The sequence below is a fragment of the Dermacentor silvarum genome, chromosome 4, assembly GCF_013339745.2.
Source record: "Dermacentor silvarum isolate Dsil-2018 chromosome 4, BIME_Dsil_1.4, whole genome shotgun sequence".
Classification (NCBI taxonomy): domain Eukaryota; kingdom Metazoa; phylum Arthropoda; class Arachnida; order Ixodida; family Ixodidae; genus Dermacentor; species Dermacentor silvarum.
The window spans coordinates 134,298,354-134,321,629 of NC_051157.2; the positions used below are offsets into that span (position 1 = coordinate 134,298,354).

A 23,276-nucleotide genomic window follows, 5' to 3' on the forward strand; every position below is an offset into this window, starting at 1 on the left:
ATTTGGCAGTGGCTGGCCTTTCCTGGTGTTCTTGCCTTTGGTTCGGAAAACAATGTACCCTTATACGTATACTTTATTACGATTTACTGTCAGCATAAGTTCAAACGGGAACATGTCCCAATCTACTGCAGTGCGTTGTTCGATTTCCAGATTCGTTTGCATTTACAACAGTGGCTTAATTAACTAGAAAATAACTTAGGACTACTACATGCTTAGAAACAGGCTGCAGAGAGCGATTACACATCGCACTTCCACGCAAATAAGCATAACCGGTGATGTGACTCATTTTTCCCTGTTGGCATTTCAGTTTAAGCTGATGGTACTTCTTAAACAAATATGACGCTGCTTGATGAGATTTAGTAATCAAGTGAATACGGTAGCTGTTGTAGTTTATTTATTTTTATGTATTTATCACAGTACCCACAGCGCCATTTCTGGCATTACATTGGGGGGGGGGGGGGCTGAAAAAGGAAAAGGTACACAAAATACCACCACGCTCTGGCGGCGAAAAAAATGACATTGAGATACGAAAAAACAAAACATTGTTAAACATAAAAATTTCACAGCAAGGCAGAAAATTAATCAATTGATGTTATGGACACTATCTCCTCAGGCAGTTTGTTCCAGTCCGAAATTGTTTTGGGGAAAAAAGACATTTTAGAGAGGTCAGTCCGGCACCTGTATTCTTTAACTTTGAGTGAATGGTCTCTTCGTACGGACACATAATCAGGGGTAAATATATATTGGGTTCGGTCAATTCCAGTTTTTGAATGAAATATTTTATGAAAAATTTTCACCGAAGAACTTCCGTACGTTTTTAAAGTGTCCCAGCGCAGTGTTTCTCGCCCTATTTCTTTATTTATTTATTTACTTAATTATCATACCCTCAGGGCCAGAGGCACTATAGAGGGGAGTGGTACAAAAGAAAATGTGGTACATCGGACTTAAACAAAACGCAGCGAATAATATTCGTTGTTGAGGAATCTCCATTATTTTTGATCACCAGGCCTTCCCTCTGTGGCGTGCCCTTAAAACACGGGGCAGGAACATTTTGCTCTTATTTGAATGCACTCACTGCGTTCAGCAATCGAAACGATGACCTGGTGCTTAGCACCCGAATGCCATACCTATTCATGAAATGCTGGCATTGGATCTAACAGTATAAATAGACGCTAATGTTTATAGAAAAGAAAGAAAGAACGTTTTTCTATTCATTGCTTCATTGTTTTCGGCCCAGTCTGAACAGCAGTGTTCCCCAGAAAACATCACAATATTGATTGTTATTCTCTGGCTGAGTCCCACCAGTATTAGTTGTCGTAACTGTGCTTAAACCCGACGACCTCATTTGCGCATCGCACATGGTTTTGAGGCAATGTCATTTTGTTCCAGCGCGCTAATTGGCGTTGACTATGAGCTCCAACTTTGTGCTTGTTTTTTTAGGCAATTATTTGCTCGTGTACGCAAACAGCACAAGGACGACGCAGCATGGCCGCGCCAGCATCGAGTCACCCAAGGTCAGGAACACCGGGCAACTGTGTACCCTCTTCTTTTGGTACAACTATGATAAAGCCGGTAAGAAGCCCCAGCAGTGCGCAGTTCACATGCACCCTTCTTCAAACTTCTGAAGGTTGTTGGCCCGTGTGCATATTTCGAAGAATCGAAGCACGTAGGAAAAATAACGCAACTTTACTGACGGTATGACCGCGGGACCGGCTTTCGGTCGGAGTGATGCATACATGTAACCGTGGTGATATATAACCTACCAATGGTGTATCATTGTACGTATCAGTGCCGTATCACAACACCGTTGCTGGTTTAAAAACGAAGTTACAAAAACACGTATGCAAACCAGGAACGTGATAGCGAAGAACGCGCCACAAGAGTATATGCGCGTGTAGGAAAAAAAATAAAGGAAGCAATAAATACGACAGCTGATATCTCAAGGAAAACGCGTGACAACAGCAAATGTCCGTGTCGGCGTCGCACAAAGAAAGTGGCGGCAAAGGACATATAGCGCCGGCACAGTCAAATATAAAATAAATATCAAAAGTTTACCACCACTTTCATTGATTCCACAAATTATCGCTTTACATTTATGAATTATATATGATTCTCGAAGCTCTCTTCCGAGGTCGAATAATTCAAAACCAGACTGAATAATTGTTGTGCAAGAGTGTCAACATAGAGCACTGCACGGGCCGATTTTTGCGGCCCGGGCCCGGCCCGGGCCCGTTTTTACATTGGGCGGCCCGCCCGAGCCCGATCAAAACTTTTATGGCCCGAGCCCGTGCAGTGCTCTATGTCAGCATGACACCTGTGGTGGTTAATGCGGTATCATAATGGCAGTTTAGTTTGTCCAACGTACTGTAATTTACTAACAAAACACTGGAGCAAATTGATGCAGTTGCTCGTGTCGCGTGGGAACTTACCTTTAATTTGCATGTAGAAATCGGAGGTAGTGCTTTCGGCAATTGCACAGGTACTTAGGGGCCAAGTGCGTATATCAACATCGTCCGAGAACGCCTTTGAAAGAAGCCCATGTTCATTGTGGTTTCGCCACGTTCGCTGTAGCAATGAGCATTCCAAGGTGTGCGTACGCTCCAATGTAAAATTTTAGCACACCGGTTACCCAGTCGCATCACACGCTGAATACATGTGCCTCAAGATGAGTGTTGAATTTTATGACGTGAAATCGAAGCATGTCCCACAAAAAACTGTTTTCTCTGCCCGCTAGGTCATGCGTTAGTGTTCTATTGGCAAAGGAGATAAGGATAAGACGAGCTCGTACAGGCCAGTTACAGTAACGTCGGTGATATATAGAATGGCAATGCAAGCCATAAAATTAGAACTGTCGAAGTGGGTGGAGGAAAACGGTGTATTGGGGGAACTACAGAATGGATTCAGGCCAGGCAGACGCTTAGAAGACAATATGTTTGTACTAACTCAGTGCATAGAGATTTCAGTAGCTCAGAAAAGACCTTTATGGATAGCATTTCTAGATATTAAAGGAGCTTATGACAACGTAGACAGGGAATTGTTGTGGGATATTCTTCAATACGAAGGCATAGATGACGATTTCGTGGAGCTGCTGAGGGAGATATATCGAGACAACCAAGTACAAGTGGCATGGGAAGGCCGAAAAGGAAATGAAATGGTGGGAATTCACCAAGGATTGAAGCAAGGATGCCCTCTGTCACCATTGTTGTTCACGCTTTACGTCAAGGGCATAGAAAGACGACTGGAAAACAGCGAATTAGGTTTTGATTTATCCTACATGCGTAATGGACAAATGGTGCAACAGAAGATCCCTGGACTGATGTACGCAGACGACATTGTGCTACTAGCGGACAATAAAAAAGATTTACAGATACTTGCGAATATCTGTGGGAACGCAGCGACAAATCTAGGCCTTAAGTTTAGCACAGAGAAATCAGGGATTATGATCTTTAATGAGCACACGAGTAACTTCGTGGTGTCAATTCAACAGCAAGTAATACCCATAGTGAAGCAATATAAGTACCTCGGCGTACACATAAACGAAGGAAAGAATTACTCAATCAACCACCAAGATAATCTGAAAATAAAGGGGAAGCGGAATGCAGCATTAATGAAACACAGAGCACTGTGGGGCCACAATAAGTATGAGGTGGTGCGTGGAATCTGGAAAGGAGTTATGGTGCCAGCGCTAACATTCGCAAATGCCATTATATGCTTAAAATCGGATATATTGGCGGGTTTGGAAGTTAACCAAAGATCAGTAGGCCGGTTGGCTTTGGGAGCACACGGTAATACGACAAATGAGGCAGTGCATGGAGACATGGGTTGGGCCTCTTTTGAAGTCAGAGAAGCACAAAGCAAAATTAGTTTTGAAGAAAGGCTCAGGAACATGGATGAAAATAAATGGGCAGCTAAAGTGCACAAGTATCTCTACATGAAAAGCGTGGACACAGAATGGAGGAAGAGGTCAAGGAAGTTGGCAACCAAGTACAGGATAATCGAAACTGTAAATAGACAACCAGGGGTCATCAGAAAGAAAGTGAGAGAAATAGAGACCGTGAATTGGATGCAAAGAATGGAAACGAAAAGGACAATGGAGATTTACAAGAATGAGAAGAAAGAAATTAGAAGGGAAACTCTGTACGATAACACAAAGGGCAGTGCCTTGCTATTTGAGGCTCGAGCCGGTTGCCTAAGGACGAAAACATATCGGAATAAATATTCGGAATTAGATGAGACATGTGTATGCTGCAGTAAAGATCCAGAGACCACTCAGCACATCCTAATGGAATGCGACGGGATCCACCCAGCGAGAACCGTAGGTAACGTGCAACTCCCAGAAGCGCTTGGGTTTAAAGTGGAAGGAAACATAAACAGATCAGCCGTAGAGATCAGCAAGAGACGATTAGAGTACTGGTGGAAAAAAAGTAGGGAAAAGATGGATGCGACCTGATCTCTTAAAATCGTAGGCAGCGGTACAAGGTAAATTTTTGAAAAAGAAAAATAATGATAGGTATACAAAAATGCAAGATAAAGAACATGTATAGTCTACCTGATTAAATCAAGCAGGCTAGGTGACTATTTGTCGCCGCCCCGTTTCAAAGGGGATGCCAATAAATCATCATCATCATCATCATCATCGGCATGCCATGTTTGAGTGAAAGTTGCCCATAGAATATATAACTGAAGCGCTTGTTTACCACCATCTTGCGTTATCAGCGCTACCGTTTTCGGAATGTAACAACATGTACGGTAGTACAATTGATTCGTGTACATCAAAACGACTGCATGAATGCGTTCGAGGCCTCATGGCCATAATTGTTTTACGTCGCTGCATCAAAAAGCTGCGAAACACCCAAGGTGGCGGCGTTCATGAATAGAAAATGAAATTATGTCTAGAAGGCGTCCAGCGGCTTTGATTACGTCGGTACGATTACGATGACTGGCAAGAAAGCTGTAATATTCGAAGATGATGCGGCTGCTGCTGCCAAGGAGGGAAAGTGTAGCCAGGCCGAAAAGCCTAAGTGACGTCGTGCTGCTAAAACGCCGGTGCAACGCACCATTCGCCTGAAAGTCACTCAGTAGTCAAAGATTCGTTGTTTGCAAAAATTGATGGCAGAAGAGCGTGAAGGTTTTCGGCGAGCTAAGCAAGAGGGAAAGGTAGAGCGTCGTCGTCGCGGTGTGTCGGAGCAGCACAAAGGTGTTCTGTTCATTCGCTGCGAATGTCTGATGGGAGATCACGGAATAATGGTATCTCCCAAATATGATGACATATCTCTCAAGTGATAGGACGAGATATTTTGTCGCGAACGCTTCCATCCGGCACATTGACCCATTATTGTGCGATTGTTACCGCTGGACGATGAAAAACGTGTTACCGCTGGACAATTGTTCTTGCGCTAAGTGCTGTAGGATGCAACAGGGACGAAACGAGCCGTGTGTCACTGCACTGTGCCCACTTCATATCCAGTGTTCATTTCGTACCTTTTACGCCCTACAGTACTTAGCGCAGGAAAAATTAATACACATCAACTAGTACAATTAATAGCTCTTGTAGATCATTCAGATGTTAAGTGAAATTTTTGCTAGGACATGGCGGTAATTGTTCAGACTGGATTTACGTTTGAAAGATGCAGAGCCACAAAACTGTTTCTTTAATTTCCTGACATTTGAAGCATCACCCATGCAGTGGGAAGGACCGGTTAATAGAGCTAACTACCCTTTTGCACCAATAGTCGAAAGGTGTTATTGTCGCTATGAAGCAGAAAAAAAATGAATGATATTGTTCGTACGCAGTGCGTAGTCTCCTGTTACGAATTTCAAAGAAAAATGTTTTGTTTTCTTCATGTCATTGTCTACTGCGTGTTCTCTCGCCGTATAAAATTGAGCAAATCTTACGGCACCGAACTTATGTACTGCGACATAAGCAGCAAGATGCAAACTCTTCCCGCCAACAACAGCTTGTTTGCAATGCACACAACGCCGTGTTCATCCTTTACACTAACTCCTGCTGTAGCTTCCGAATTACATGCACAAATGATACCATGCTCGTGTTTTATCTGATACAAACAATATCACTCAAATATCCAGTAGTTAGCGCACCTGGCTCTCAACTGCGTGTTTTCGTAGGGGTACGAGTTCGATTCCTAGTGGCGGTTGTGGGTAATTTTATTATTTTTCTTGGTGGATATAGAATGCAGTACGAGGAGACGTTCTGACGGTGATGTGGACTTTATGATGGCAACAACTGTACGTCGTCATCATCTGCAGGTCGCCTTTTGATCCTGAGCTGCACGTTTACGATATAAAAAAGAACATTTTGCCGAGCCACGCCTTTCAGCTTCAGCAAAGTGCGGTGAGGCGCCGGTCAGGCGCACGCTTCGACCGGACGTGAACAAAATACAAACAGGAAAATATTTTCATCAGGAATTTCAGCGTCAAATCACAGGCCTTCCAAGGTATACTAGGATGGAAGGCTTCTTTCACTATGCGAATCTGCTACGGAGCCGCATTTTCGACCTGACGGGAATAAATAGAAACAGCAAAAATACTTTGCATCATGAATTTATGCCTGAAATCACGGGTGTTCTTATGCACAGCAGAACTGAAGATATCTATGGCTATGCCGATGTTCAACCAATTAACGCCATAACAATAACCCGTATTTGCATCCACCAACGGCGATGCACCGCAATAAGGGTTGGTCAGTGGCTCCTTAGTTACAGGGCTGGTAGCTGACCTCACAAGAGGTCACGCGTCTCAAGAGCATACCACCTGGCCTGACGTGCCCAAGGCTTCTCTTCTCACTCACAATCACTAACGCCTAGAGCATTCAAAAGAAAGACGGCCCTGGCATCACGCAGAAATGTCGTGGAGAACTACGTTGGGCGACAAAAAATGGGGGCATCTTCACACTAGTGGTGTGAAGTCTGAGCAAACAGCGAAGCTGATGGGCCTTCCCTAGCTTTAACTTTGCTTTACATTAGCTTTAATTTGGTTCTCTCCTAGCTTTAACTTGTCATTTCTAAACCTTCTTGGAGAGGCGCGATTCGAACACGGGTACCCACGGTCCGCAGGCGAGCGTCATAACCACTAGGCTTTACACCCACGCTTGCAGAACGTGTTACCGATGACTGTAACACAACTTGCTATGGACGAGAGAAAGCGAAAATGATCGTTGCGTCCCTGGTACGAAACTCCGGATCGATGGGAAGTCTTCGGAGTCGCTCTCGAGTGGCAGCGCGGCGCTGTTCGCGCCGCTCCTCCTCTTCTTCGGGCTTGACGATCTTCTTCGGACGACCCATGTGTTCGGCGCAAACTCACGAGGCAAAGTGTGTTTCCGCGCCTCGGCGACGTTGAGCTATATAGTCTGGAGTGACGTAATTGCCTAGCTTCGCCCCTGCGCGGCTGTGGGGAGAAAGTAGGCAGAGCTAGGCAGAGTTAGGCAAGGCGTCGCTAGGTAGCGCTGTGGCGGGGGCGGTGGCCATTGTTGTTCACCATTGTTGTTCACGCTTACGTTAAGGGGATAGAAATACGACTGGAAAACAGCGAATTAGGTTTTGATTTCACCTACATGCGTAATGGACAAATGGTGCAACAGAAGGTCCCTGGACTGATGTACGCAGACGACATTGTGCTACTAGCGGACAATAAAAACATTTACAGATACTTGCGAATATCTGTGGGAATGCAGCGACAAATCTAGGCCTCAAGTTTAGCACAGAGAAATCAGTAATTATGATCTTTAAGAGACGAGTAACTTCGTGGTGTCCATTCAACAGCAAGTAATACCCATAGTGAAGCAATATAAGTACCTCGGCGTACACATAAACGGAGGAAAGAATTATTGAAGCAACCACCAAGATAATCTGAAAATAAAGGGGAAGCGGAATGCAGCAATAATGAAACACAGAGCACTGTGGGGCCACAATAAGTATGAGGTGGTGCGTGGAATCTGGAAAGGAGTAAGGTGCCAGCGCTAACATTCGCAAATGCCATTCTATGCTTAAAAAACGGATATCTTGTTGTGTTTGGAAGTTAACAAAAGATCAGTAGGCCGGTTTGCTTTGGGAGCCCGTGGTAATACCACAAATGAGGTAGTGCAGGGTGACATGCGTTGGGCCTCTTTTGAAGTCAGAGAAGCACAGAGCAAAATTGGTTTTGAACAAAGGCTCAGGAACATGGAAGAAAATAAATGGGCGGCTAAAGTGCACAAGTATGTCTACATGAAGACCGTGAACACAAAAAGGAGGAAGGGGTCAAGGAAGTTGGCAACCAAGTACCGGATAATCTAAACTGTAAATAGACAACCAGGAGACATCAGAAAGAAAGTGAGAGAAATAGAGACCGTGAATTGGATGCAAAGAATGGAAACCAAAAGGACAATGGAGATTTACAAGAGTGAGAAGAAAGAAATTAGAAGGCAAAATTTGTACGATAACACAAAGGGCAGTGCCCTGCTATTTGAGGCTCGAGCCGGTTGCCTAAGGACCAAAACATACTAGAGCAAATATTCGGAACTAGATGAGGCATGTGTATGCTGCAGTAAAGATCCAGAGACCACTCAGCAGATCCTAATGGTATGCGACGGGATCCACCCAGCGAGAACCGTAGGTAACGTGCAACTCCCAGAAGCACTTGGGTTTAAAGTGAAAGGAAACATCAACAGATCAGCCGTAGAGATAAGCAAGAGACAATTAGAGTACTGGTGGAAAAAAAGCAGGGAAGAGATGGATACGACCTGATCTCTTAAAATCATAGATAGCGGTACAAGGTAAATTTTTGAAAAAGAAAAAGAATAATGAGAGGTATAGAAAAATGCTAGATATAGAACATGTATAGTATACCTGATGAAATCAAGCAGGTTAGGTGACTATTTGTCGCCGCCCGGTTTCAAAGGGGATGCCAATAAATCATCATCATCATCATCATCATCATCATGGCGGAGTCGGAGCGAGCGGCAGCGGCGAAGCTGGGGCGAGGAGGTGGCGCTCCATTGCTAGGCGACGCCCCCGACGTCATCGCTAGGCGGAGGAGTTTCTCTGCGTACACCACCGGATTACCTCCAGCTCAAACAGCTTCGCTGTGAAAAAACACAGTAGGTTACTCTCACCTACGTGGCAGGCTAGGATTTCTATGATTGAACTTGCTCTTACAATTATGTTCCAAGCACGAGTCGCATTGAACTCGAGCCCACAAACCTAGCACTATCTCGCCCACGAGATGCCTACAGCTTAGCAGGCATAAGGACTTGTACAACTATCTGCACCGAAAGCAGAGAGGTTCTCACACGTTTGAGAAAAACACCCCGTGAGGGCACGCTATGCCAGAGAATTAGGAGCTTGTGCTCCAATTTCTTCAAAAAATGTTTTAAAGTGCGAGTGGACTGAGTCCTGGGACACGCAGGTAGCTTCTGTAATGAGGGCGTTCATTCATATTTAGGGAAGCGGGCATGAGGAATAGCGCTCCGACCGGACTATCTCAGTCTCTTTTGTGCCCTCTGATCCAGACCCTTTCGAACCAAAAGCAATAGCTTCACATGAAGACCGGAGCAGGTAATGACAAGTACCTGTCAACCTTGCACCTTCACCGAAAGGCTTACTTAGGGGAGCGTAAGTGTTTGTACACAAGGCGCGCACAGAAGCCACCATGACTGAGAGTATTCTTGCATGGTGGTGTGCCTACATACAGAGAAGACGACGCCCACCCTATATTCAATGGCAGACAATGACGGAAGATCAACACCACCACACGTGTTTTTCCATAACACGGACTGCTGGCGTGAGCGCGACCGGGAAATATCTCCTACGCGACTGTACTGGTCTGCAGGACAAAAGATCCCAGCACTTGAACTTGTATAGCATCTTGTCGTCTTTACAAGATTAGACCCGACCAACGGACGGCGCACGTGCAAATAAGACGCTTCTTGCCCTGTGGAAGTTTGCGTGTTAGGTTGAAGCGATCACCAGATCTGAAGTATGTCTGCTCCTTTTCCCTGGGCCCCAAGTGAACAGAATCCACAGTGCCATCATTATGTATTATATAGGGGATCAATCAAATCTGTTAAATCGCTATGATAAAAAACTGGATCATTGTTCTTGATCACAGTGCTCAATGGACAAGAGAGAGATGACTCCCTCCACTCCCCTCTGCACCCGTTTTGTTTGTATCTTAGAAAGGCCATTATTTCGAAAAAGAGCAAGCGAAATTTTGAAATGTTGCCGAACCCCTTCTGCACGTTCAGCTGGCGTAGTAACTACGTTTTGAAAGACTTAACTCGTTTCATGATTATTGGTCGTTTACTACTAGCACAGTAAACTCCTGGTGCAGTTGTTCGATACAACGTATTATGTATTATTATTGCAACAAATGATTTCCCCTGTGTATCGGAAACTATATAGGATCGTTCGCTGCTATGGCTAGTGTCGGATTAATTTTACAGAACTACGTTTTTTGTTGCAGGAATACAGATAAAGTGAGTTGAGCAGTGAAAGTAACGTAACCCTAAATAACGCACTCGAAAGAGCAACATATATAGTAAGGTTCACTACGCATTCAACGAAATGCGTTTTTACGAGGCACGAAAATTTCCGGCCCTTCTGACATCATACGGGATGGAAATGCAGACGAGTGCTCCAAAACACCCCAGCAGTGTCTCGTCGTGTGTTATCTTTCGTACAAATAAATTAAATAGATTACTGGTGTCAGCTCTCGTGCGGTGTGTTGGTACTGCAAACATGTTGAGTGAAGAAGGATCATGCGAGTTGTTATTTGATGAACATTTTCACCTTTCTTCACGTTGTCTTTACAGGATGTGAAACGACAACGCATGAAGCGATTGAATTATTGGTTTGCTGTGGCTTATAATATTAAAAAAAACACTGGCTGTAAATGCATGTTCTTGACGCTGGAGTAATGCTTGCCAGTACATAGGTTATGTGGCACCCCATAATTCAATACAGGGCCGCTTTAATCTAGTTATTCTATTCCGATGCCATTCCTTTTCGTTTTTCCTCAGTAATTCGAGCGGCGCTCCGCCTACGTAACCAGCACGATTGGCCGGTCGTGAACGTTGGATGACGAGAAAGAAATAGAATCGACTCGACTGTTTTTACGGGCGCAATATATCATATAGGCATCAACGAACCTGAAATGCAACGGGCACAATGAAAATAGCGGGAACTATTCAAGCGCTGTTAACAGAATGTGGCATCCGTGTGCTACATGTGCGCAGACGTGACTAATATGTTGTTTACAATATGAATTACTTTCGCCGGTGCAGTAGTAACAAACTACGTTTCTGATCTTCCGGCAATTCGCACAGGAACTAATCTGGACGTGGACCTTTATATGACGGTGGCTGGATACACCATGCCCGTGTGGACCCTCGGTGCCTTGGGAAAATCATCACCCGAAGGAATTTGGAACGGAGCGGCCGTGGAGATTGGGCGACAACCGCGTGAAGTCAGCGTAGGTTCCACTAAACGTACTCGTGCTTCATTTCTTGCGGAGGCAATACGGTATAGGCCACGAGCCTGGCAGTGTGGGCACAGCGGCGATATGAGATTTGGTGCAGTGAAGAGCTCACGGTAATTTCCACCCATGTATAGTTTTCCAGGGTGTACCGCAATCTGACATTACCTGTGTTTTGTTATTCATTTTACATTTAAACGTGCAACTGCGACCAGAGCCAGTATCGTGTTAAACAGCAACAAAAAGTTGGCCGCATATTTGCTTGCTTCGCTGGAAATGATGTCGAAAGACGATAGTCTTCTGCCGCCCCTGATACGTAACAGCCTCTTTTCTCCCCTCTCCCAGCCCTTACGCTCTTCCCCTCCCCACTTACTCCTCCCATGATGGGTGCAATGGGGGTTTTCCTGAATTCAATTCAAATTTCCTGCGTTTGCCCTGCTCTCGCGCCATCTGTTGGGACTTTTTGTTACTGCTGGCTTAAAGCCGGCTACAGAGCCGCGCCTTCAGTCGGCTTGTTTTTAACGCGTAGCGTCTCTTCGACCCCATTTCTAACGCGTTGATTTTTGATTTACTAACGTAAAAACCAGTCCAATGTGTATTCTTAATTAAATGAACGCTTCGGATTCCAGTTATGTATTTTGCCTCAAATAGGCCTGATGTTTCCTTTGCGCTGTATAATGTTGACGTGTATGACCCCGTGCCACCAGTGCTAGTATCCTGGTTGGTTTTGGCCTGGTGGTTGAATCGGTTTTGGCCAGGCAGTTGAATCGAGTGATAGACAGACACACAGACAAAGTTTTTCGTGTTTAGGTAGCCCAAGAAAGACAATTGTCTTAAATAATTTGTAACGTATCATCTGGAGCAGCTGGGCTGATCTATACATTTTATACAACAGTGAGGCCAGGATTCTGTGTTTTATGGAAAGTACGTCTGACGCACTTCGTTCGTTGCGGCACGTTTCACGTTAAAATACATCTGGAGTAACTAAACGTCGTGGAATAACTAAATACACGTTATTGATAAAATGATTGAATAGAACGTAGGTAAAGGGCACTAGAATTGGCTTTCGGGAACACCTAAATCAACAAAACTCATACGGCACATACCTCAACAGTTCGCAGTCTGTGGGTAATATCACGAGTACAGAAATAGTAGAATCTACGATTGCTATGCCGGGTACTCCATCGCGGTCAATAGCTGCAAACAACAGCGCTTATTCTATTTCATTTTCTCTGCAGCAGTTAGCCTGACGTTGCCAAAATTATTTTTGTCAGTTACACCTGACAACGGCGCATGAAGCCTAGAAGGGCGTCCTGATTACTATCCGACAGCCACAACCATCCGACCATCGGGTGACGTGCTTTAGTAAGTTTATTGCGCTGTTTTTACACGTGCTGTAGAGTTCACATATAAAAACAGTGGAACAAATATAGTGTAACAACAATGCAATAAACGTACTTAAACGCATGTGCCGACAGTGCAGTACATGTGCCTATCGAGTGATATTGAGGACGCACTGCTTGCTGTCATTTTGCCAATGTCACATGTAATTGGCGAAAAAAGGTTTCAGCTGCATCAGCAAACTGCCGCAGAGAAACATAAAATGGTGCCACATGTTACCGAACCCCGGTACTCCAGCGTAGCAAACCGAAAGCGAACCGCAACCCCAACAGCGGGCTACGCGCATGCACTTCTCTACTTGATATAATAACCCCCGACGGCAAACTGTAGTAGTTCCTCAACAGCCCCTTCTAGCACAATGACGACATGGTCTGCGTGTATGATGCACAGTTCTGCGCGTATTCTAACCGCTCTGAAAATAGTGTGAAGCTTCGCGGTATGCTGATTTACCGAAGAGGTTTCTGCTTGTGGATCCTCCGTATCATTAAGATGAACTGGATAAGTCGAACGTGCCCGGAATGAAATATCAAGGGATTCCTTAGATGTATTTTAATGAATGTGAGAGCGCACGTCCGACGAAGCTTTAGACACTTCGAATATAAACAGCAATCCCTTCGAATAGATATGTTTTCCTTTATATATGGCCCTCATAACACATCGTGCCCTTTGCTGCCTTGACTGTCTCTTAACTGACAGCTCTTCATGTGTCGTCTGAAGCGGGAATGATGTATAAAGCGTCAGTCTCATGCTTTTTTGGTTACTTCGGGGACAATGATGTGGTGCACTCGTCGATGAACTTAAAGCAGGCCAATGTGGCTAGCTGTCTTCCGTAATAAATAATATAACAGTTTTCTTTTTCCACACTTTAAACCCTCCTTTCTGATCACGCAAACATCGGCTTGCTAGAACCGATGATCGACATGCTAGTAAAGCGATATTCGCAAAATCACTATTCGCACCTTCTCGAGATTATGGATTTGGACCACGTCACGAAATCACGTTTACACCAGATGGGGCGACCACGCGTAACTCCCCAGGGAATAGGAGTTACTCTGGTCGACGCGGTTCTAGCGCAGCTAGACGCGGCTATTTCACATCGGCGCCATTCCGGCACCTTTATCCCTCAACCTCCCGGTGAAGAATCGGCCGGTTGGTTTGAGGTGTATGTGTTTATTGGTTATTGGGCGGCGATACAGTCACTGTGTTCATTCTGTGTTTTGTTCTTAAGCATAACACCGATTTTAATGGTTGCAGTGTGCAGAGCTTAGCATCCTTGGCAGATTTGTTCGAGAAGGCGCAATATTGTACCCTGAAGCACAATTTGATTTAATATTAGAGAATGCACAAACAAAAGGAATACCCGTACTTCATATTTTTAAACAAGAAAGGACACCTCAGAGGTCGGAATGCTATCATAGATCTAGCCTGGGTGGAGTATCACTTGTGTTTGACAAGAGCAGCTACGACGACTACAGGCCTGTCCTCTTGCAAGTACCTCTGTGATACTGCACTCTGTGATACAAGTACCAGCGCCATTTCGCTGAAGCTTTTTCATTGTCTCAACTTAAAGCATTGTACATGTAAGAAACAAAACGTATGAGTGTTCTCCAAACCAACAGGGGCTACTCTGATTCGAATGCGTCCCTGCGCACTACGAGGCAATGCGGTACCGGTAAAGCATCTCTGCAGTCACTTAATGAATAATTCCCAAAATACCCATACATGTTAGAGAACTACAAAAGATTTTCCACGACTTGGGAGAGATCAGGTGTTCAATCTGATGAATACGCTTATCCTGTGCTTCTTTTGTACGTTACACTGCAGTATAATACACCATTGGAAAAATCTGAAAGAGTGCCCTGCACTCTCTACGAACATCCGTATTTGCACATTACGCAGGACAATGCGCCTGTGCTCTGACTTGCACTGTACGTTCCTTGAGTGTTTAAATGCGAACCACGTTGTCGTTGCAGTTCTACTTCTCGACCAACCAGTACCCACAAGCAAGGGCCCTCTTTGCCGTGGACGCCATACACTACAGTACATGCGCACTACCATGTGAGTTTAAATCAATAGCAGTAATATAGAGAATTGCTAGCAGTTACGGCGACCAGATACTTAGTTATCGTCCTCCATCACTGAAACTTTTATTTAGGAAAGCTGCTAAACCAGAAAATATTCGTATAATAATGTATTCAGGGTAACAGTGAAACCTGAAGTTTCTCTATATTCACTACACTCTAAAATGAGGTTGTGAATGCATAGAGCTTTCAATAGAAATTACTAGAGGGAACTGCCGTGCTAATGCCTTACAGGAGCTGTAAGTATGATAGTTCAGATAACACAAGAATGACGGCCACTCAATCAATCAATCAATCTTTATTGTTTCTTAAATATATATACGGTCCCATTTTCATTTAGGAAGTATAAAGTTTTGCCTAACTACATCCTTCTGTATTCAAACCTTTTATTGCGAAAGCATTACATGCCCCCTTACGCAAAAATCCGCCGCAGTCTGCGTGACCGAAAGATGGTACCAAAAATGGCGGACGAAGCAAGGAGTAAACAGACGCCAGGAAATGCTCAGGTTGACGTAAAATTTCTCAGGGACGTTCCTGTAAACAAAGTAGATCAATGGCTTTGAAAAGAAACTTTGGTACATTTCGGTCTGGGTGGGAATCGACACCCGGGCCTCCAGGGAGCGAGACGAACACGGCTCCGTGGTTTTGGATGACTAAAGGTGTGCGTAGTGCATGCGTCATTGGGTACGTGACGGCACAGCCAAATGATAGGAGGCGGCATCGCGTCATGAGTGTATAAGATGAGCGCCTTCATGACGTTCTGAAGTCTGCAAACGGTGTAACGCTTTCCTATTCCCACACGTAAGCAGTGTTAAGGGTGTCTGCCGAATTGGTTTGTGACTTTACAAAGTGACCATATTCACCTTATGCATTGTGTTGTATAAAGAACAATCCTCTCTGATTATGTATGTGCACAGATTTATTACCTTGCTGTGCTTGCGATTGCCCGGAAATATTGAGAGATAAATGGTATTGTATAACGTCGCAAGAAAGTCGGAAGCCGCAAGCATGAGGAACAAACAAGTAGATGAACTACTTGTAATTGCCATGATATCTACACAACCACAGCGTCCGAGTTCTCGCTAGTAATATTTCTAGGAAACGTTGGGTGAAGACACTGTTAAGCGTTTTTCAGAAACATTTCTTATTACAGTCATGTGTTATTGCTCCCTATGAAAGACTGGTGAATGCATACTTTTCTTTCCCTGTTTTTTACATCTCTGTACATTTTGTGCGTTTTTCAAGTATGGTGCTGCCGCTGAGAAACACTGTAACTGAGAAAAAAATGGCAATAAATACCCAACATTAACGAAAGGCCGCGTTTCTAGCGCGTTTCTAACGCGTTTGTGCTAGCGCGTTACGGCCCGTGTAAGAAGCTGGTGTAAGACGCTGTGGCCTCTCCGCCTTACCTTCAACGCGGTTCCAACGCGCTGCCCAAAGCGGCTGGCAAGTCAAGTTCAAGTCGAGGAGCGTTTATGAATACGGGGGGTATACTCTCTCAGCAGTGATGTGATGGCGTCGGCAAACGCGGTGCACGTTCCGGCATGTGTAAATGGCTGCGTAAGACGCTGTGGCCGCTCCCCCTTACTAGAGAGTACTGCACGTTTCTAACGCGTTTGTGCTAGCGTCCCCTTAAGCGGGAGATCCGATGATTCCCTCCGGAGCTTCGCCCACTCATCATCATTCACCCCGTGGATATGCTATGATTTTTTTCTTTCTCTGCTTTTTACATCTCTCTACAATTTTGTGCGTTTCTTCAAGTATGGTGCTGCCGCTGAGAAACACTCTAACTGAGAAAAACAATCACATCATCTCACCCTACGGGCAACCATGGAGGGATGCGAAAGCATCGTGGGGGGTGCGCATCGAGTTTCCGTTTCGTTTCACTTGGCAACACAACCCAATGAAAGTTAGAGTGACAGAATGTATTGAGAAGAGAGGAGACGTTTGTACGGGGTTGTTGCGTCTTTATTTAGAGATCGTACGTGATTCCTAGTGTCGGTGCGCGCGGTATCTTGATGACGATGGCTTTGTGGTCGGTGAAGGGTAGCGTGAATGGGTCTTGCTGCAGAGGGTCGAGTTTGAAATTTGCGAAGACGAGGTCTATGCACGTTCCCCTGATGGTGGTGAGTTGCTTGTGATCTTGGGAAATACATCGCAAAGAGTATACGTCCTTCATGTGCTGCACCAGCCAATCGGTTGTCAGTATGTCTACGTTGAAGTCCCCTACGAGTATGAAGGGCGCGTGTCTAAGTCTTGGTGTATACTCTACCATGCTCCTTGCGAGGTAAAGTTCGACGCTTTCTCTTGACATGTTGGGTTTAAGATACAGCGTCATGATGACGATGTCGTTGTCACCGTGGAAGGATAGTCGGACGGCCGAGTGCTCTCCGTTGTGCCTATGAGTGGTGACCGGTAGGTCTAGGTCCTTTGCGTTTGCGGTGAGAATGCGTTTCACGTATACGGCGACACCACCAACTCGGCTTGATAACGCTGACGTTCCACTTCGGCGTGCCGAGCCCGTGTTGCTTCCGTAGAAGTTTCCTGCCGACGTTGACGTTTACGTTCGGCTTCCCCAGCCTTCCTCTGCTCCGCGGCGGTGGTGCTGCCGCTGCAACTAGCGCCGACGTTGACGTTGTTCATGGCGTTTCGCACATCGTTGCACAGAGAGAGAATGACGGAAGCACCGCGAACGCGCGCTTTATACTGCGCCGCGACACTTGCGCGCCTACCGGCGTACGCTTAGAGAGAGAGTGAGAGAGAGAGTTATATGCAATGATTTGCTGCGCCATACCTGTGGCGGAGAGGGGAAGAGAGCGCACACCTACGTAGGAGAGGAGAATGAGTTTGGCGCTGAGCCGTGCTCCCTCAAGGGCTGCAGAAGATAGCGCCAACCTTTTCCTTTCCTAATGAACCACTTAGTAGGAGAATGAGGGAGAGTTGCGCATGCGCAGTATGCGTGCGGACGCCGCAGAACGGACACTGCCCCGAGCATAATATTCATCTAAAATTGAACTGCTGAAGGACGCAGTAGTCACGTTGTTAGGAGATTCTTAATTTATTGATTCAGTCAGTTACCTCACAGATTTCCGAAATAGTATTGCGTCAGAGGAGGATACAAAAAAAATGTCGCAGTTTCACCCGAAAGGGGAAGCATCGATTGCTTACGGAGTAAGGGTAGTAGTTTGTCAGCTCTATAAACTTGGACACGCAGCAGCACCAGCCGGTTAAAGAACCCCAGGTGGCCAAATTAATCCGGAGCCCTCCACTACGGCGTGCCTCATAATCAGAACTGGTTTTGGCACGTAAAACCCCAGAAAGAAGAAGAGGCAGCACCAGCAACTCGCAGAACTGTTGTCGACGCCGCCGGCGTTTTGCCCGCGTTGGCGCCGAACGCGCGCGGCGTTGGTGACTGTTGCTGGTACTTCTGGGGGTGGCTCGGACGTTTTCAAAGAAATCTACACAACTTCGCCAGAGTTAACTTTCATTTACAGTACGGCTACTCTAGACACATTATGTAAATAATATGGCTACACGCGTGTTGTATTTGGCCGTTTGAACGAGGCCGGCGTGCGCCATCACTCTAGCAAAGACGAGGAAGAACGAGCTGAGCTCGCGCTGTGAAGCCAACCGGTCATCGCTGCAACCGCTGCTGTAGATATAATCTGTTAATAGTTTCTCGTTTAATTAACTCGCCCTTGGCGTAACATTGTGGTGTAGGTGGAACGTTCCCCGTCCTCGCCATGGAGCTCCGAAGCGGCCGCACCGTCGTTTTGTCAGCCATGGCTTCCAATGGAAACACCCCTATCGCCACCTACACTTGCGGCGCCAACCACAACGTATGTTACGGTTCCCAGCTCTTCGTGATCCTGGGACATTCTCCGGCCAAAATGGCGTTGACTGTCGACGACTGGCTCAGCATGTATGAGCGTGTTAGCCGAAGCCCCCCCTGGGACCCTAGCATCATGCTTGCCAATGTGATCTTTTATCTGGATGGGAAATTGCGTGTCTGGTTTCCCACCCATGAGGCCGAGCTCTCCAGTTGGGACAAGTTCAAAGAAAGGCTTCGCGACCTATTTGGCAAGCCCTTTTCAGCAATCACAGACCATCATGCGCTCTGTTGGCTTTCGTCGCTCAAGGATACTGCATGGCTGGCTCGGTCGTTGGGCCCTCCGACTACAAGAATATCCCTACACAGTGACTTACAAGTGGGGACGCTAACACCAGGACCAAGACTGCCTGTCTCGCTACCCAATCGAAGACCCGACCGCTACGTCTGATACTGACACTGACGCCTGCGTTCTCTGCTTTCGAACTGCTCCATGTCGCCGACGAGCAGCGCCGTGACCCGTCCTTGCGTATCATCATGGACCGCCTGGAATCGTCACTTGCCGACATTTCCCTTCGCTTATTCATGTTTCAAGATGGCGTACTCTACCACCACAACGTTCACCCCGACGACCCAGCATTACTCCTTGTGATACCTAAACACCTTCGCTTGGCTGTTCTCCCCGAACATCACGGCCTCCCCACTGCCGGCCACCTTGGTGCGTCACGTAGGTACGACTGGATCAGCCGACGCTTATTTTGGCCAGGGCTTCCTCGCTCCGTTCAAAGATACGCAGCAGCGTGTAAAAAATGCCAGCTGTGCATAGACGCTCCCATAGACGCCATAGGCTCCATAGACGCACCCTGCCGGGTACCTTCAACCACTCGACATTCCCGCGGAGCCATTCTTTCGGGTTGGTTTGAACTTACTTGGCCCTTTTCCTCTAACTCTGGGAACAGGCGGATCGCTGTGGCCACGCATTACGCCACGCGCTACGCCATCACTCGAGCGCTTCCTACAATTCCTCTACGCGACGTGATTTTATTACATGGAGCTCCACGACAACTTCTCACAGACCATGACCGGACATCTCTATCAAACGTTATCGCAGACATCCAGCAGTCCTGTGCAACGAAGCACAAGCTATCCACGTCATGCCATCCGCAAACAAATGGCCTCACGAAGCGTCTGAATCGCAGTCTCACAGACATGCTCGCGAAGTATGTCTCTTCAGACCACACTGTCTGGGACCTCGCTCTACCGTTTGCGAGGTTTGCGTATAATTCCTTGCGCCACGACACGGCCGGTTATTGCCGGGAAGGTTCGGATGACGAGGCGTTTGTGGTAATATGAGGCCATCCGTGTGGATCGCTTCATTGTCGTCCGATTATTCGCAGTTGCAGTTGTATAATGATAAAATGGGTCAGTGTGCGACTTGGAAACCTTTGGCCTATTTCTCGGGGTCGCTCGAAGGGAACCATATAGTTGCAGCTATCACAGGCAAGTGCAGCTGTAAGAAATAGCTGCACTTGTTATTGGCCTTATAAATGAAGGCGATGACTAGAAGTACTAGTTATGTATCAGGCTTTCTTTTTTTTAATTGCAACATCTTGAGACACGAGCTAAACGCAGTGCTTGCGCTTGCAGTGATTGTACAAGTATTGTTGAGTGGTGTCCCGCTCTCGGCCTAATCGTGGTAATTACGCATAATGCTTACTATTGAGCGTGCTGTAGTCATATGCTCATTTATTTGGCGTCTCTCTGACCCGCTAGTGTCAGTAACACATGAACGAAAATGAGTTGATTGTGTAGAGTCATGCTATATTCAAGCGGGCATTTCTATTGCCTGATAGAAATACTTAGATATGTTTGTTTGTATGCACAGCGGATATCGCGTGGACGATCTTATATTCAAATATTGTTCAGCGAGAATACCTAGGGAAATTTTTGGCATACATACCATGTGAATTGCATGAGAAATGGCTGAAAACTGACGTTAGTGGCAAGAATTCCAGCCTTAGTTCCTTATCAAATGTTTGCTAAAATTTTATTGTTAGTATTATTTAAAATGCGGTAAGGCTGTTGCTGTGTCATTTACAGCTAAGGCAGGGAACTGCACTGAATCCCAGTTTCACTGTGACAACGATGTTTGTGTGGATTCGTACGAGCGCTGCAACTACGCTGACGACTGTGGGGACAACAGTGATGAAAAGGAATGCGGTGAGTTCTAATGCTTAATTTGACGAATTGTTACTGTGTGTACTGTATAACGGGAAATACAATGGAATATACATATGAACAAAAAAGTATTGCGCTATCCATGTACAAACGAATTGAACCTCCATTCGTGCTTTATTAATGGAATGTGCTCGATGCTGGTACAAATTGGATCAGCGAGTAATTCACGTGGGTAAGATAGGCCGTTTTGTTTAAGGTTGTAGTTCACGGTCTCAAGTAAAATAACAATTCCGACTAAATGAGGCCTTGCTTTTGACTTCATAAATGTTATTCACTGATCGTAGGTACAGATAGTTACGGACACACATGAACGATATTATTGTTGATCCTACTGACAACCTCAGTCATTATTGAATGTTTAGAGGTCATGTTACATTATAAAACAAAGGGCTCAGTAAATTACCCGGCTGGCAGCATATACCAACGATGAGTAGCACTAATAATTGGTGCCACGGCATGTGCGATGACTACAACAACATGGTGCCTACTGCGAATTACAGAGACGTAAAAAGCGGAATGTTTATGTCTAGGGTAATCCACGTATAATACATCTAAGTGGCAACTCCACTAGGCTTCTATCAAAAAGGTATGCACCATGGTGACCCCTCTGTGACCATATTCTGCTGTCAATCTCAATCGTCGTGAGTATCGGAATGTCAGAGCGCAGATATACCTTGATTAGGTGTGTTACAACAGTCTTCAAGTGGTAAGAATGAATGTAGAGCACTTCAAGCTAAACATTTCAACAGAATTACCTGTCTGGTTGGGAAAATCGATTAAGACTTAGAGATTGACTCCAACCAAATAAGGGAATTTTACTAGGCCGACGTTTCGGAGCCAATTCGGCTCCTCCTTCAGGGGGTATTCTTCGGAGGTGGTGGTGTGCCGCTTTCAAAAGGTCCATCGTAAGAAAGGAGAGGAAGGGGGAGAGAGCATAGGGTGGGGAGACACTTGACAGGGCACCTGTTCTTACGAAAGGGGTTGTAGGGGGGGGGGGAGAAAAAAAGGGAAGAAAGGACCCCCCGCTCTAGGTCACCAACACCAAAACGTCTCGTCCCCCTACCCCCCCCCCCCCCTCACCCCTCGACAACTCATTGCCGTGAGTAAAGGGCCCCCGGAATCGGTCAACCCAGCCGACCAGCGACGCCGCAGCCAACTCCCCCCCCCTCCCCCCCACCACCTCTTTCGTCCGTCAAGAACAGGTGCCCTGTCAAGTGTCTCCCCACCTTACGCTCTCTCCCCCTTCCTCTCCTTTCTTACGATGGACCTTGTAAAAGCGGCACACTGCCACCTCCGAAGAATACTCCCTGAAGAAGGAGCCGAATTGACTCCGAAACGTCGGGCTAGTAAAATTCCCTTATTTGGTTGGAGTCAATCTCTAAGTCTTAATGTAGAGCACTACACATTCCTATATGCATGGGCAACGTATCCATTTGGGACGGTAGATTTTATCGCAAAGAGAAAGTTTATTCAGATGAAACAGCGTATTGCCACTTAGAAATGTCCGGTGACTTTAAGCTGGACTTATTGTTGCATGTAACAAACTGGCAAACAGGCGCGAAAGTACCTACGTAAGCATTTAGTGGGTTGAGCAGAGTGGCCTGCAGAAACGATCTACTTTCAGGTGACTATCGACTTGGATGCAACTTCGACTCATCGTTCTGCGACTGGTTGCCTCAAGCGCCGTCGCCCGCGAAAGCTACGGGTTGGGAATTGGGTACACCTTCGTCACTTTTGTCAAGAGGACCCAGCAGGGATCATACAACCGGCACACAAGAAGGTAAAACTTCTGCAATTAGAGAAAAATTGAAGGTGTAGTGTACAGCGAGACGACCATTTGCATAGGGGAAACCGGCTTCAAGCGAGTAACCAAGTCTGAAGTTATACTATTGTTCATACATAATTTTTCCATTCTGTCAGCCACTGTTCGAGGTGCAAAATCACTAATCAGCAAAAAAGAAACATCTAGTAGTAGAAACTCTCGGTCTCAATTTAGACTGTAACCTAACCGCTATAGGCTATGTCCCCCCCCCCCCTTCATTCTTCTGTGTAGTAACCTTAACCTTAAATAAACCATATAGTGAAATTTTAATACACTTTAGAATACACTGTGGCTATTTACTTACAAAGCATGCCTTTGACGGCAGTTTGTACAGTCTCTAGCTTAAAAAAAAGCTCTTCGGAAAATTAGAACGCAGGTATTTAAATCTGAAGCATATCTGCGTCTAAGACATAAAGATTCATTAAAGGTAGCATTC

The 23,276-nt window shown here is 45.8% G+C and overlaps 1 protein-coding gene across 1 annotated transcript in view; it reads left to right on the forward strand.

The window, feature by feature from the left end:
• Positions 1-23,276, forward strand: part of LOC119448915 (MAM and LDL-receptor class A domain-containing protein 1-like) — a 465,143-nt gene that overhangs the window by 178,561 nt on the left and 263,306 nt on the right. Inside the window, exons 36-40 of the mRNA XM_049666559.1 lie at positions 1,441-1,572; positions 11,321-11,466; positions 14,844-14,928; positions 20,881-21,000; positions 22,643-22,798. Coding sequence (XP_049522516.1) covers positions 1,441-1,572; positions 11,321-11,466; positions 14,844-14,928; positions 20,881-21,000; positions 22,643-22,798 — 639 coding nt within the window. The remainder of the gene's footprint in view (positions 1-1,440; positions 1,573-11,320; positions 11,467-14,843; positions 14,929-20,880; positions 21,001-22,642; positions 22,799-23,276) is intronic.